At 38.5% G+C, this 15,449-nt stretch overlaps 1 protein-coding gene across 16 annotated transcripts in view; it reads right to left on the reverse strand.

The window, feature by feature from the left end:
* The window catches only part of trpm3 (transient receptor potential cation channel, subfamily M, member 3), a 162,483-nt gene that overhangs the window by 58,349 nt on the left and 88,685 nt on the right, over window positions 1-15,449 (reverse strand). For all 16 annotated transcript variants that reach the window (XM_017306744.1, XM_017306747.1, XM_017306742.1 and 13 more), the window contains exons 2-6: window positions 11,501-11,580; window positions 10,081-10,282; window positions 8,125-8,338; window positions 6,625-6,749; window positions 4,299-4,470 (exon numbers count right to left, since the gene is read on the reverse strand). In XM_017306744.1, coding sequence (XP_017162233.1) covers window positions 4,299-4,470; window positions 6,625-6,749; window positions 8,125-8,338; window positions 10,081-10,282; window positions 11,501-11,580 — 793 coding nt within the window. The remainder of the gene's footprint in view (window positions 1-4,298; window positions 4,471-6,624; window positions 6,750-8,124; window positions 8,339-10,080; window positions 10,283-11,500; window positions 11,581-15,449) is intronic.

The raw sequence follows: 15,449 nt of genomic DNA on the forward strand, positions 1-15,449 counted from the left end.
GATGGCTGATTTTTATACTGTATTTAAAGGTTGGTGTGCTGAGAGCCCCATTTACGTTGATGGCTATTTCATGGAAAATCACACACAGCTGCAGAAGGATTAGAAGCAGGACTGGCAAGAAACAAAACACCGCAGGAAAAGTTAAAGCGCACCTCGCTCATTTTATCTCATGTCTGTGTGCCGGTTAAGATCAGAAAAAAAGAGCTTGTAGTTCATGTGATCTGCAAAAATTCATGCTCGACTAACTGAGGCACCTTTAACCCTCCTCACTTTTCTTTGTGCCTCTTTTTGTGACAGCACCTCAGGCCAAAACTTGGATCCGGCAGGAGGAATCGGTGTGAGGAAAATTCATGCAGTCAACAGCTAGCCATGCACAGGTAATCAAATCAAGAAATGACCCTTGTCTGCACAAGGCGCAGCAGTCAGGAGAAAATAACATGCACACAGTAATTTGTAGTATGACACATAATCAGAAACTGAATTTTTCTGAAATTTAGTCCCCAAAGCTTGAAGAAATACTGAATTGGTATGTGTTTTTTTGTTTTGTTTTTTTAAACATGTAAAGTAATTCAAAATTGCATTTTCATATCTTAATATCTTCTACACATTGCATTGCAAATCCTTAATAGTTGTCCTGATTACTTCAAACACAAACCTCAGTTTATTTTAGTGGGATTTTATTTGTCCAAAACAAAATTCCACATAATTTTGATAAGATTACCGGTAGGTATAATGTTAATTTTGAAAAAGAATTAAGATTACACCTGATTTTTATTTTACTTATTTTACTAATAAAACCTAAAAAGTGTTTGTGAATTTATTAATCTCTCTTTCACTATAGTACCTAAAATAAAATAATCTGTATCAAACTGCCTTTAGAAGTCACCCAATCACTGATATTAGTGCAAACGTCTGAGAAAACCACATTTTATCCAGGTGTGTCATTTACAATGGTGTGTCATTTACTCTCATTGGATCGGCCATAGCAAAGCATAGGAGAACATTGCATTTGCAAAGCAAGGCACTGTACCGCTGCGTGCACCCCTACAATATATATATCAAAACATGCAGCTATTACTTCTGTTGGCATTTTGAGTAACCGTGGCGACGTAATTAGTTAAAAAATGAGCCAAATTAAAACTAATTATTTTGTATCTTTTAATATACAGCATTTACCACCAATGACAGAAAAGAAAATAATAATAATTTCACTTTTCTGCAAAATTCACCAACTGCACAATGTAAGATGTAAGAACTATAAATCAGATTTTTACTTTTGTGCTGAATGTCTGTTTTTATTTTTTGTCACCACCAATGACAAAAAATAAAAAACATTTTCACTTTTCTGAAAAATTCACCAATTGCACAATTCTTGTTAAATAGTAAGTAGTGTAAAAAAAGTAGTATTTCAAAGGAGCAGAAAAAATCTAATGTTTTTTGAAAAATAACAATATTTGTTGTTAATCTGTTGCTAAGAGATGATAGCACTTTCTGGTAACCAGTTGCTAAAAGTAAACACCTGATTTTTACTTTTGCAAAATTTATTAGATGTAAATTTCTTGTCTCTAAGTAGATGAGCAGGATTTCAAAAGAGCTTATGATGTATAAACAATATTACTTGTTATTCATTTGGTGCTAAGAGATGAGCGTTTTTTTTTTTGTTTGTTTGTTTGTTTGTTTTTCTGGTAACGAACTGCCACAAAGTATAAATCAGATTTTTACTTTTGTGTTGAATGTGTGTTTTGTAATATATTTTCCACCAGTGACAAAAAAAATATTTTCACTTTTCTGAAAATTCTCCAACTGAACAATTCTTGTTAAGTAGTTAGTAGTGTAAAATATGTAGTATTTCAAAAGAGCAGAATAAATCTTATGTTTTTTGAACAATAACAATATTCTATATTGCTATAACAATAATCTGTTGCTAAGAGATGAGTGTGTTTACTGGTAACCAAGTGCCACAAAGTAAACATCTGATTTTCACTTTTGCAAAAATTACCAACTGTAAATTCCTTGTGTCTAAGCAGATAAGCAGTATTTTAAAAGCATTTATATTTTCTAAACAATAATTAATTTGGTATTAAGAGATGAGCGTTTTTTTTTTCTTCTGGTAACGAACTGCCACGAAGTATAAATCAGATTTTTACTTTTGTGTTGAATGTGTATTTTATAATATATTCACCACCAATGACAAAAAAAGAACCAACACATTGTCACTTTTCTGAAAAATTCACCAATTGCACAATTCTTGTTAAGCAGTAAGTAGTAAACAAGAGATTTTTACTTTTCCAAAAGTAACAATCAGAAAATAAGAGTACTTAAAATATAGTGCTGGACCTATATCAACTGTTAACACTCCAACTGAAGAGAAGAAAATCACCTAAATTGATCATGCATTATATTTTCACACTGTTTAGTTACTCTTGAAGGTTGAGAGGGATTCCTCTGTGACATGTACATACGAAGAAACAGCAAGATTTATTGTCCTACTTCTTTGTAGAATTCCACCATTATTTACACTGGTTTTAAGGCAAGGCTGAAGATAAAACAGGAGGCAAAACTCTGATGCTTCCATGACATCTGGGCATCCCTTTGCCTTCCCAGCCCCATTGACATGACTCCAGGCATAGGATGACAAAGGGAAGTCCACAGGCCACATGATAGGCAGAAAAAAAAAGCAAAAACAAAAAGTACATATGCAGACCAAACCAGACCGCTTTACTGAGTCCTGAGAGCTTAAGTGCAGCTTGATTCAGCATAGCCTTACAATGTCAGTATCACCAAACATCAGCAAATATTCTGACAGTGAACAAAAAATGGTTCTGACAATTTTGATAATGGCATTTCACTTGAACTTGCATCTTGACATTCTGGGAGCTCTCAGCAGCTCTTAAATAAGCAGTGACGTCAAGTGAAAGTGCCTTTCGTTTCTTCACCACACCCAAAGGGAACTGGCATGAGCCGCCAGCGTTCAGAGAAAAGCTACTATAACAAATAAAACATGACTGTGAAGGTGTTTATTTAGTTATCATTTGGTTCACGCCAAGAATCCTGCTTAGTTGCTGCTTCACTGTGGGTTCTTTTTCACTGATGGAACATCTGATGTACTTCACAACATAAAAGGCATCAGCAGAAAAGAAGATTAAGTGGAAATGTTGATGTGACACTTAAAGTTAGGCACAAAAGGGTCTTTCGAATGGACGATGACACCAACAATACCACCAAAACAGTTAGAAAGTGGCTTCAGGACAACAAAGTCAATGTTTTGGGATGGCCATCACAAACTCTGCATCTCAGTCCCTTAGAAAATTTGTTAGCAAAACTGAAAAAGTGGGTGAGTGTGAGCAAGATGGCCCATAAACCTGAATCAGTTACACCAGTTCTGTCAGGAGGTTTTAGGCACCCAACATGCTTGACCCAAATCACACGGTTTAAAGATGACAGTACCACATACTAAAGAATGTAAACTTTTAAATTCGAAGAGAAATATCTTGCTCGCTATTCTTATATTTAGCAAATGCACAACTGCTAATTTGGTATGCCTGTCGAACCTAAAACTGGAGCTTTATCTGATAAAAAATAAAAATAAAAAATCAGGCAATTTTGCAGCAAGAGCTGCTGAATGGACATGCAGCAGCTCTTCATGTGAAAAAGGCTGCATGTCTTTTACATATTATATGTTTAATTTGTTTCAGCTGAAAACAAAACTGAATTGAATAAAATAAAATACAATTCAATCAAATCAAACCGTTTAAACTATTTCCGCCCTAAGTGATATGTACATTCAAGTTCCAATTATAGATTTAAAATGTTCATATTTATGTGTGCTTAATATTATGTACGTTTTGCCTTCATTTTGTATATTTGCATGGGCATGAGCAGGATCTGTGTTTGCTGTTTTTGCCTTCACATCTTCCTTGCAGGCACTTATAATAGTTATAGCGTGTATTTATTTAAAGATTAAATCCATCTGATCTTCCAGAAAGTAAAAAATAAAATAAAAAAAAATCCCCCAGATGGCAGGGAGAGCTTAAGGTTTCAAAGGTTAATAAAGTGTTTTTTTCTCTTTTCTGGTGTTTAAATATAAACTGACAGCAGGAGTTCTGGAGAAAATGGGTGAGGGTAATTTTAGACTGTTGCTATAAAAAAAGACAACCCAGTTATATGACAAGTATTATTAATCATAACCTAAGAATTAAAGCTTCATTATGATGTAGTCATTTTGAAAACATGGCCCCCGTAGTTGAGCGTACACATAGTCTGTGGAAGCCCTTTCAGGCACGTTAAAGGCCACTCACGTGTGTTGATCTTCTGCAGGGAGATGTGTTTCTCCAGCTGGCGTCGCAGTTTGACTTCAGCTCCGTACTTTCCTGTTGTGCCATTGTCTGCCAGGATGAAGTGGGAGTGGAGACTGTTGAGAACTGTCAGCTTGCTCATGGGGTTGGACATAGTTTGGTACGGACGCACCACCTTGCCACAGAGGGAAGGCGGTGAGAGCGAGAGAGAAGAATAAACAAGCAAAATGAAAAGTGTTAACCTGGCAAAGAGGTCTGTTTATGTGGAAAAATCGGGCAAGTTGCCGTTAAAACATTTGCAGCAAGAGGAACTGGGAATGGTGATGCACTTTTTTTTTTATTATTGTCAACAAAATAAGATGAAGTAACCGATTCCAGTTAACACTATAGCCGAAATTTAAAAAAGAAACGAAAGACGATTTAATGTTGAAGAAATCGCATTGTACGCTAGTCTTGTTTTAAGGAACACTTTAATTTTGCTCGACTTATCCTGTATGAATCTTTCTGACATCTACACAAGCAATCACTTCAAGTGTTTTGCAAGTGTTTTTAAACTTTAAGTATCTGCTTTTTGATTGCACCTAAACATCCTTGCCGTGTTACCAACTTAAAGCTAAGAGGAGAGAAAGGTGGATTCACGATCAAACAAATCTCGCGAGACAAAATGTCCCACGGGGCATGGGTAATGAGGCACGACATGTAAGGTTTAACGAGACACGCTTTCAACACATCCAAAGGAGTTATTTTGAAGGATTTTGATGAAAGATGCACTGCAAATGGGTCCACTCTTTTTTTATGTTATTAGTATTGCAAGTGGCAGCAGAGAAGAAGAACATGATGTGGCCATCAACCTCCATGTTGGGGCTTAGATGCATAGAAAGATCCACACTTCAAACACTCTCCTTTTGCTCTTTCTTGATAAATACCAACTGGACCTGTTTGCTTTTTTTTTTTCCCTGTGCTGCCCCATCCAAACCCTGTTCTTCCTCATCCTCCTGAGCTTAAGAACTCTTGCAGATCACTGTTGCACATTTAACTCTTTGGTTAACTGGCATTTATTATCTACACAGAGTGTTACATTGCTTTGCTATTATTTATTAATCAGTGTTTTTGACTTCCTATATGACATCTAAACAGACTTCATGTCTCACTGAGATTTACCAATATAAATATGAGTGAAAACAGCAATAATCTCCCAAAAAATTTTTTTCTCTAAAATAGTTTTACTTTAACATTCAGTAGCATTGTTTGAGCTCTGCACTCCAAAGCCTTACAGACATTCGTCAGGGTTCCTACATATTTTTAATGCCAAAATTGAGTACTTTAGTTTGATTCAAAATTCCAGTTTTAAAAACTACATACTAAATACAAATGTTTACTGTGAACTCATGACAGATATTTCTGAAGCTAGCCAGCCGGGTGGCTGGATAGCTGGATAGATCCACCCGTTGCCTATTTTTCCTGATCAGATTGCAGAGCTATAACATCCCTCTCCTTTGAACTCTCGACAACTCATTCCAGAGTCCCTCCACTGAGCTCTGGGTCTGCCCCAGATGTGTTTGTAAAATCTCCTAAAGGAAGAAACCAGGAAGTAACCTGATCAAGATACCTGAACCACTTCAAGTGACTCCTTTCAATCTTCTGCTAGCTTTTCATATTATCTCCTAAAACCCGACTCCTTTTTACACGTGTGAGACTAAAAATCCAAAGCAGAGCCTGATGCGTTCAGACTATCAATTATTTTACACCACGTATTTATTGAATGCAACCAAAACAAGAACGAACAGCGCAGAAAACTGGCGTGATATTTATAAATGACCAGAGTTTCTCAGAAGCTGGAGAACTGAGAACTGGAGCGTGCCTAACAATATGAGGTAATCTCATCTCATCATTAGGCGCCCAGTTAAGACTAATCAAGTGAGAAAATAAGTCCCTCGGCATTCGATCATCCCATTTCAGCCACTGACATTAATTGGCTCTGCTCGACTTGTTCGGCAGGACAGTGTGGCACATTCTGATGAAATCTTAGCCAAACCCCAAACCACGAATCCCAGAAAATTTCAACAAGTCAGCATGAGCTCCACTGTCTTATTAGGATCTGCCAGCTCTGCGGCTCCCCGTGAAGGAGCGTTTAATGGAGACCAGACTGCCTGACTCTGCAGCTTGGTTAATGAGCTGAACCCTGGGGCAAAGGTCTGATAGGCACAGCATCTAATAGGAGCTAATCACAAAAAAAAATTTAAAAAAGGGTTTTGTTACATGTATCTGGCTACACAAAGGCAAAGAAAATGCACCTTACTACTGAATGTTAAGTCAGGCTGAGACTCACATCTTTGCCAACAAGGTCCTCCTGATTTTCTACGATGCCCCATGGAGCTATTCCAATGGTGCAGATTTTGCCCCTTGATTTGGAGGCGTGGTCTTTCAGTGCATCCCCCACATGGCGGATCACCCCTGCGTTTGAAAGATTCAAGAGAGACAAAAAAAAAGACATGTTTTGTCACAATCAATTAACGGCTCAATTCCACAGTCATGCACTCTGTTGTGATATTTCGACAGCGTCTATTAGGAGTCAAGGAAACATGCGAATAGACAACCACGCGGGGCCACACGCACGCACACACGCACGCACACACACACTTCTTCAAGCATGTAGGTGTTGTCCTCAGGGGAGAAGCTTTCAGACCTGGAGGCCATCTTATCACATTTCTCCAGCTGACATTCATTCTTTCTCTACCTCCACCCACTGTCCATCCAATCCAGCCATCCATCCATTATTCAAGCCTCTCTCTTGCTTCTGTACCCATTCTGTCACTAAATCTCACTTTCTTTTCCTTTTTGTATTCAAGTGTGGGCATCCTCCATCACTCGATATTGTTCTATTTTCTGTTTGCCTGTTTTCATCTGCGCTATTAAAGATTAGAACCCCTGCTGTTTTTTTTCTTCCTTTGACTCCACTAAAATAAATCTTTATGTACTAAAAATAAACATTCTTCTGCTTTAAAAGCACAAAAAAGAACAGAAGCCGGGGTTAAGTCGGAGACTAAATGAGGTAAGGGTGAATCGAAACATTTCTCAAATACAATGACAATACTACCTCAAATTTCAAAAGTTCAATTGTAAAAAAGGTGATTTTCTTTGAAACATAAATGGACAAACATTTTCAGCTGCAATCTAATTTATTAGTTACATGAAATACAACTTCTGGTTAGAAACTAAGATACCAACATAATTGAAAGGACAGAAACATGTTTTTGTTCTCCAGAGGAATTCAGCAACTTATCCTTGCTGTACACTGGGCATTTTCCCTGAAACCACATGGCACGCTGTTTGTTTTCCATGACACATGGATTTATGAGTTTAATGCCTAAAAATGAGGCCTTTCAGGTTGCCTGATGTTAATTTAATTCAGTGTCCTCTAATAAGTCATTGGCCTTACTTCATATGTCTGGTGCTACTTTAAGTGTGCGTAATTTAAGTTGAGTGAGCACAATCTGCCAGCCACCCACCGAGCGCTGTGACAGGGATCCAGTGGTTCATCATCCTGAGAGCCCATGCGGGCTTGACAAAGAGCTCTTTAATAGCTAATCATTCATGTGAAACAGTTCCATACACTCATCATACTCCTGCTGGAAGTGCCCACTTCATTTGTAAAATGAGAATTTGGCTGCACAGAGCAAGCGAAATTCAATATGAAGAGTTCATTATTTAATTTATCGAGTTAAACTCTAGATGTGTCGTGAACACAAAAAGGAATTTCACTTGACCGTAAAAATGTTCAATATTTATATTTCTATTTCCCTCCTTTGTTTTTTGTTTATTTTTTTACCTGTGTTAACTCCTCCTGTAAATATCCAGGCCCCTGTCGTCATGGCTGCCTTGATGAGCCCTTTGCCAAAGACCTGCTTGAGCTTAGGCTGTAACTCGAAGTTCTGTAGGCCTCCATGGACTGAGATGAGCAGCTTAGGAAGCTCCAGCTGCCACTCCTTGGTCATCAGGTGGAGCAGCAGGTCAGGCTTAGTGTCATAAGACACTCGCACATACTGCAAACACAGCAAGAAGAACATGGTGTAAGCAGACAAAGTGCTTTGTGTGAGTATCGACACCCCAGCTGACATTGAGGAAAGCGTGTTGAAAAAGGCGTTCTGTTCAACGGATCAAAATGGAAAATTTACATCACACATCAACCTCCTAGACAAAGTGTCCCCACTCTGAAACACGGTGGTGGTAGTATCGTGATGTGGGCAAGCAATTATTCCTTAGGGTGAGAGAAAGTGTTTAGAGTAGCTGGAGCTAAATACAACCTGTAGAGTCTGGAAAAGACAAGATACTAGGTGGAGGTTCACCGTCCAGCACGGTTATATTATACTGAACATTAAAGCCAACGGTGGCTTGAAATTCTTAATACCAAACCATATTCATGTGTTATAATGACCTAGTCAAAGTTTTGGACCTAAATGTAACTGAGAAGCTGTGGCAGGACCTACAAATTGCTCTTCATAGATTTCTCTAAATCAGTCTGTATGAGTTTGGGCTGTTTGGGCACAACGTTAAGGCTTGCAGCTGCAACATGACAAATTTTGACAAGTTTCAAGAGGTGCAGATGCTTTTACTCAGAAAACACGTCATTGTTATAGAGATGATATATAAAAGACATTGCAAAGATAAAGATGAAGTCATGACGTTAAAACATTTCTTGAAGGTTTCAGAACGGTCCAGGAAACGGATTCAAGCTTTCAAGCTCCAAAACATTTGAACAGATACTTTCTGTGTCTGCAGGAAAGTATCTGCACGTGAGTCGAGGGGAATCTGTTCATCCATAAAATGTATTGTCAGAAGTGCAACTTAAACATTGAAACATTTAACATGTGGGGGGGATAATCTAAACGTTTATGAAAACGCAGTGTGCCTAATTCCCACAACGTTTCAGAGGAATTTATATGTGAGAACTCCTTTTGTGTTCTGACAATTTGTTTTGTTTTGCATTTTAACCAATACGGAGAAAAAAAACAATTAATTGGCAAAGCAATCTGAACAATGTTTTTCTATATTTATCTAAGCCTTTATGTGACTCCTTTCCAAGAAAATTTATTTCACATACCCACACTTCTAACATTTTCTTCTCTTTGCCTGTGCTGCCAACTGAGCGTCTATTTATATTCTGTTTTTATACAGAATAGAAATAGATTCTTTTCTTTTTATATTCCGTTTATTCCATCACCGCCTCAACTAACAATACAGAACAGCTGGCACTTTTAAAGACTATTGTCTGTTTCCAGCACTCAGCCTAGCATAGCTCGTAATCAGGTTAAACTACAGGAATGGCTTCCTGTAGTTTACTTATTTATTACTGTTCAGTGGAGAATAATCCAGTTGCATATGTAAATGAATGATTTTAAACAAGAGACAGTGCAGTGTAGTTGTGGTTTCTCCAAGACACCAAAGTAGTTCTTTAAGTTTGAACAGAATCCAGCGATAGCAATATTTACTTACGGCGTTTGCAGTGTACACAACGCGGGGTGACCCATTCTCATTGACTGGACATACAAATAAGCCATTTTAAACCAATAGGCAAATGTTTTATTTATGTATTCAATTATTTCTGTGTAGCCCCCATGCAGTGTGTTGCCCTGAGCAGAAAACCGTGCTTTCCATAGCTTATTTAGCCAGTTAAAATCACGCTGCTTGAGAAAGACTATATAATGAGATTTTAATACTGGAGGTTTTGTTACACGTCATCCAGCCACACCAACAAAACACAACTGTCAACACTGACGCGACTCACCATGGCTTTGTTGGAGTGTCCTCCTCCCTGGAACTCGATGGTGCCGAAGGCATCGGTGGGGCTGAGCTGTGTGTGCTTGCTGATTGACCACTTCTCTGACAGGCTGTCATTCTTGGCCAAACGCTCTGCCTTGTCATTTTGACTGGATGAGATACCTGGCGGCAAACCCACATGCTGACCGATGAGACGACCGCAGCAGCACCTGGACGGGGAGGAAAAGGTCAGAGCCAAGTCGAGACAGCTGTCTTACACGGGGCCTTTTCCTGACATAATTGAAACGTTGCGACTCGTGAGCCCTAAGCAAAGTGGCTCTAACTGTAAGAATGAGAAGGGAGACTGTGGGAGAAAGTGATGGAGAAGAAGAGTGTGAAATGCCTCCATAAGCGTGTGTAAGAGGTGGGCAAGGCTGAAGTGGCAGCTTGTCGTCTCGCTTTCATCTTCTTATGGAGTAGCGATGAAGGATTTGCAGGCCTGTGCAGCATCTCACCGACTCCGTCCCTTTTTGTTTTTTGTTTCCTGTTCTTAAAACACCCGTCTGCTTTCCTGTCTCTCTGGTCTCCTTCTCCATTTCAGGAACTAGAGACGTGGCAGAATGACAGTCATGAATTGTGCTACTCCTAAATGAGCAAATACTTATTCAGAAGCTGCTAAATGCAGCCTTCAAGATATTGTGATTAAGGTAGAAAGAGAGTCCTCGGAGGAAGAGTCAGGAGGTTTTGATTTTCAATTCATTTCTAACATCATCTCTTACTAAAGCTTCTTTTCCGCCCTCTGTCAAAAGTGTAAATGAACTATAAATGCTTTTGACAAAAAAAAAAAAAGTTGATTTTGTAATGAGAAACATCTTTTCCCAGCTTCTCCAGCTTCCTCCTGATCTCGGCATCCACTCAATTTTGTATAGCTATGCTAATGTTGTTTTATCAAGAAGCCGGGAGTTTTTTTCTTGCATATGTTTGAGTTTGTATGGTGCTTAAATGAAATCAGCTAAACCTTCAGAGTTTGTTTTTGCAAAAATAAAGATACATCCTCATGAAGTGCTGACTTAACCGTGTTGCTTTCTGCAGTCTCACAATCATGCAAAGTGAATTCAAAAGTTGTTTTTGTTTTTATCTTAGACATTTGTTGGACCAAGCAAAATGTAAAACGTCTACATTACAAGTAAAGCTGAATTTTAAACAACATCCTTCGCGATAAAAAAAATGCTCTGAAGTGCTAAAGCTGCATAACGCTGAGCTATTCTTCAAGAACAGTGATTAATATTGATCACAATTTTAATCTTCAACAAAGATTTAACCAAACTGAGTTTTTGTTGTTTGAGTTTAGCAAATAAGTTAGGAGTTATTGATAATTACAGCGTACTTAACAACTGAAGAAAAATCACATTGGACACTTTTTTAATCTTTAAAACATGTCCACTCACCTATGGGGGTCTTTGGCGCTCACTATGATATGAACACATTCTCTCTTGCTGAATGCCCTTTCTATCCACGATTTCTGTGCCTGCATGAGGAAAGACAAAACATTGAGTCGGTTAAAAAAGCAGAACTGCTTCCTGTGCACGGAGAAAAGACAGCTGAAACTGCTACACCTTATGTTAGCATCACTCCAGATCTGAGCAATGGGAAATAAAGTTGTTTCTAGAATATTATATGACGAAATGAGGCAAGAAAAAAGAATGTGCGGACATCAAAGAATTTTGTAGTCGGCATTTTACCGTACAAGAGAATCACAGTCTTACACCGAATTGAAAATGAAGTCTCAGAATTTTTTCACAGCTACTCAGATAGCTCAGACTGGGAAAGATGTAGTGCTTCAAAAATCTGAGGGAAATAAGGCATTCAGCGTCAGAGTTCTCCTTCCTTAGAAACCTGCATGCCAGCCGAGCACGTTGCAGCGCGTCCTGCATGTCTGCACAACTTCTTCATAAATAACAGGTAGATGTAGAAACTGTAGTTTCAGACAGACAAATTGTTCATTTGTGAAACTGTGATACCCAGCAGCTGCTTCTAGTGCAGGCAGGTGAGAAACCAATTATCCTGTTGCCAACATGATTGGAACGACACTGAAGAGCCAGAGCTGCACACAGTAAAACTCCAACGTATAACTGTGTTGTTGAAATGGATGCAGTGCATGCATTAGTAATTCCATCAATTAAAGAAGATCCAAATAAAAAATTTGTCGAACCATTTTATATGTAACAAACCCCACTGTTCTCAGAACATGAGCCCTTTGACATCAGTTTCTTCATATACTACAATGTTTATCCTGTGATTTCAGTGTGTTGAAACTGTAGTGATACAAGTGTTCACTGCACAGTCCTTAGGGAGAAAAAAGCACACATTACCAACATACACTAGCCATACACTAGGCCTCAACTGGGCAGTTACAGTATGTCCTTAAATGCAATTAACATTAAACCAAAATAATTTAAAAAATCTATATTTTACCCATGCAGCTGAGAAAATACGTACTACGCATGTCATTTTTCTCAGTAAATACATTTCTAATGATACTATTGACAATAAGTTCACACCAGATATTCTAACATACTTTTAAGTGCAACAGAATCTACAAATTATGCTATATTTCATAAAGTGGAAAAACTATTAAACACCTACTAAAAGTGCTATGTAGAAACTATTTTTATAATGACAACTTGAAGACTTCTCCAGAATGCAGGAGCTATTCACTTAGGGGTGATTTTGATCCATTCGTCAACACAATCTGCCTTTAAATTTTAAACATTGTTGGGGCATGAACAAAACTAACCCTCAAATGAAATGTTTAGGAAAGACGCAAAAAAGAAAAACACACACACATAAAAAGTTTTTCTTTTTTTTTTACTAGAAACTGACAAAATATATCAGAGTGAGTTCAGAGGTGTTTATCTTCGACAAGTCAAGAGAATGCTATTGTGTCTTGACCAAACATACTGACTATGTTACAAACTTGTTGTAGCTGCAAAGGAAGGGGGAAAAAGCCAGAAGATGTCTTCCAACAAAACTGCTAAAACAGTATTTCTCAAAAAGGAGTCAACCATCAACAAATAGGTTGCCAACCAAGTGGAACAAAGCAGGATCTTCTCTGACTGTATTTAACAGATATGATTTTATGTACGACAGACGCCCGTAGAATACACTGGACCTGATTTCATTTGGGTGTTTGACCCTTCATTAGCTGTAATTGATTCAAGTTGGCCACTCTGGAGAGAAAATAAATGTCTTCTGGCTAGAAATGATCTAAAAAATAAGAGTTGGGGGTGCAGAAAAAAAAGAAATCAAATGTAACAATTTAATATTTAGCCAGGTTGTCAAGCGAACAAACAGATGGCAAGTAGAACAAACCCAAACACAGCAAAGATTAAAAAACTAACAAGTCGTTTCTCTGCTGTTTGCTGTGGGAGAGCAGCCCCAGCTCTTCTCCCAGTCAGCAAAGCTGGGAGCTGCTTTTTCTGGGCTTTCTTCACTGTCACAACTACAACAACACCCGCCTCATCCGCCTGACTGACCTGTCACGCTAAGGCACCCCAAAACCTACCGCAACTGTCCACAACCACGCCAGGCCTACACACTTACCCTAACACCAGACTTCCAACGATTAACCATTACTCTGTGGGGCCGAGGGGGTTGCTTTTACAGATTAGCCTGGCACAGATGACTCAGCAGGCCACTGTTACAACCCCCCCACCCCCCAAGCCCAATTCTTTCTCTGCTATGCCATAACGGCGTATTCATCCGCCAGCATCTCCTGGCATGAAATAGATCCTCTCAACAACGTTTCTGAAATAATCAGCGCTGATTAGCCTGACGGTAGAGCCAACAGCGAAAACAAAAAACAAACAAAACAAAAAAAACTGGTGTAGGATAAACTCCTGTTTCCATGGAAAACCCCTAAAACAATAAACAACCAAAGTCAATTTTAGAGGTGGAATACCGTCAGCTGTGTTATTTTATGACTCCTTCTCTTACACTCCTCAATGTTGTTCATGAGCTTTGATAAAGAACGGCGAAATGGCACATGGCCTGCACTCAATTGTGTAATTAATATTTATTACTGGGTCACACTCAGACACGCACAAACACGCCAGCTGTCGGGCCAAACGTTGGATTGACTCTTGGAAATGTGTGCAGGGTGCTTGAGTGTGAGGCGTGACTGCGGCAGCAAATAACCAGCATCTGACAGCCTGTTAGGGGTCTCGACTCCATTACAGTCGAGATCCGCCACCTCCACCCTCCATGCTCGCTCTCCACACCCTCCCCTCGTATTGTATCCTCTCTTTGTTATTGGCACTGGCAGGGAGCTGAATTGAGAACAAAATCCAATCAACATCCTAATGTCTTCACTCTCTCCTTTGGCGTCTTCTTCCTTTTTAAAAAATAAATAAATAAAATTTCTGTTTGAATGGATTGGGTGTGATGTGGTCCTGGAATTACCAGGCTTGTATAAAGGCACATCATAAAACATATAAACTTTCTTACCCGATTCCCGACAAAATACAAAAATGATAAGTAAAATCAGGGAATGAGGAAACATTGTTTCCCGTTTTATTTTTCCTGTGCATTTTGATGTTTGATTTTACAAATATCAAAAGAGACACCCAATCTGACACCCAAGCTGTTTTTAAATAAAATCTGTTAGGAATTCACAGTCGCTCGAAGCAGCGTTGAACTTCCTTTAATTAAATATCTGACACAGTCATAAAGCACAGCTGGCTAGCAAAAGATTTACATTTTCATCTGTCATTTTTTTTTCTAGAACAAAATTTAAATCCATTAACCTTTATGATCTAACACATTACTGAAAGAGCCGTCTGCATAATTCAAAAAGGTAGTGTTTTAATACCATCTTACTACTATGCTATATGAAGAATCACACATTAGACAGTGACTTTAAAGCTGAAAAAACAAGTATTATACATTTAATATATATTTAATTCAGTTAAAGCTGAAGAAAACATGAAATACAAAATAAGGTTTAGGAAATAAAACAAAGATAGTGAAATGTACCACAAGAAAATACAGCAAGAGTATGAAACTTGTGTGGTTAATTATCTTGACTCACCTCTGTCTAATTAAGGACTGCACTGCTGCAATTTTCTTTGTACATCCATTGTCGACTAAAGTATAAACTGAAAGATTCTGTGAGCAACACACAAGAGAAAACTTTATCAGAGGAAACTGGATCACAACACCTCTCTGTCTATAGGCAACTAATCTACTGCGGGTGTAAGCTCTGTTAGAAAAAAATGGATATGCATTTGTGTGTGTGCGTGTGTGTGTGGTGTGTGTGTGTGTGTGTGTGTGTGTGTGGGTGTGTGTGTGCGTGTGTGTGTGCGTGTGTGGGTGTGTGTGTGTGTGTGTGTGTGTGTG

The sequence above is a fragment of the Poecilia reticulata genome, linkage group LG9 (assembly GCF_000633615.1).
Source record: "Poecilia reticulata strain Guanapo linkage group LG9, Guppy_female_1.0+MT, whole genome shotgun sequence".
Taxonomy (NCBI): domain Eukaryota; kingdom Metazoa; phylum Chordata; class Actinopteri; order Cyprinodontiformes; family Poeciliidae; genus Poecilia; species Poecilia reticulata.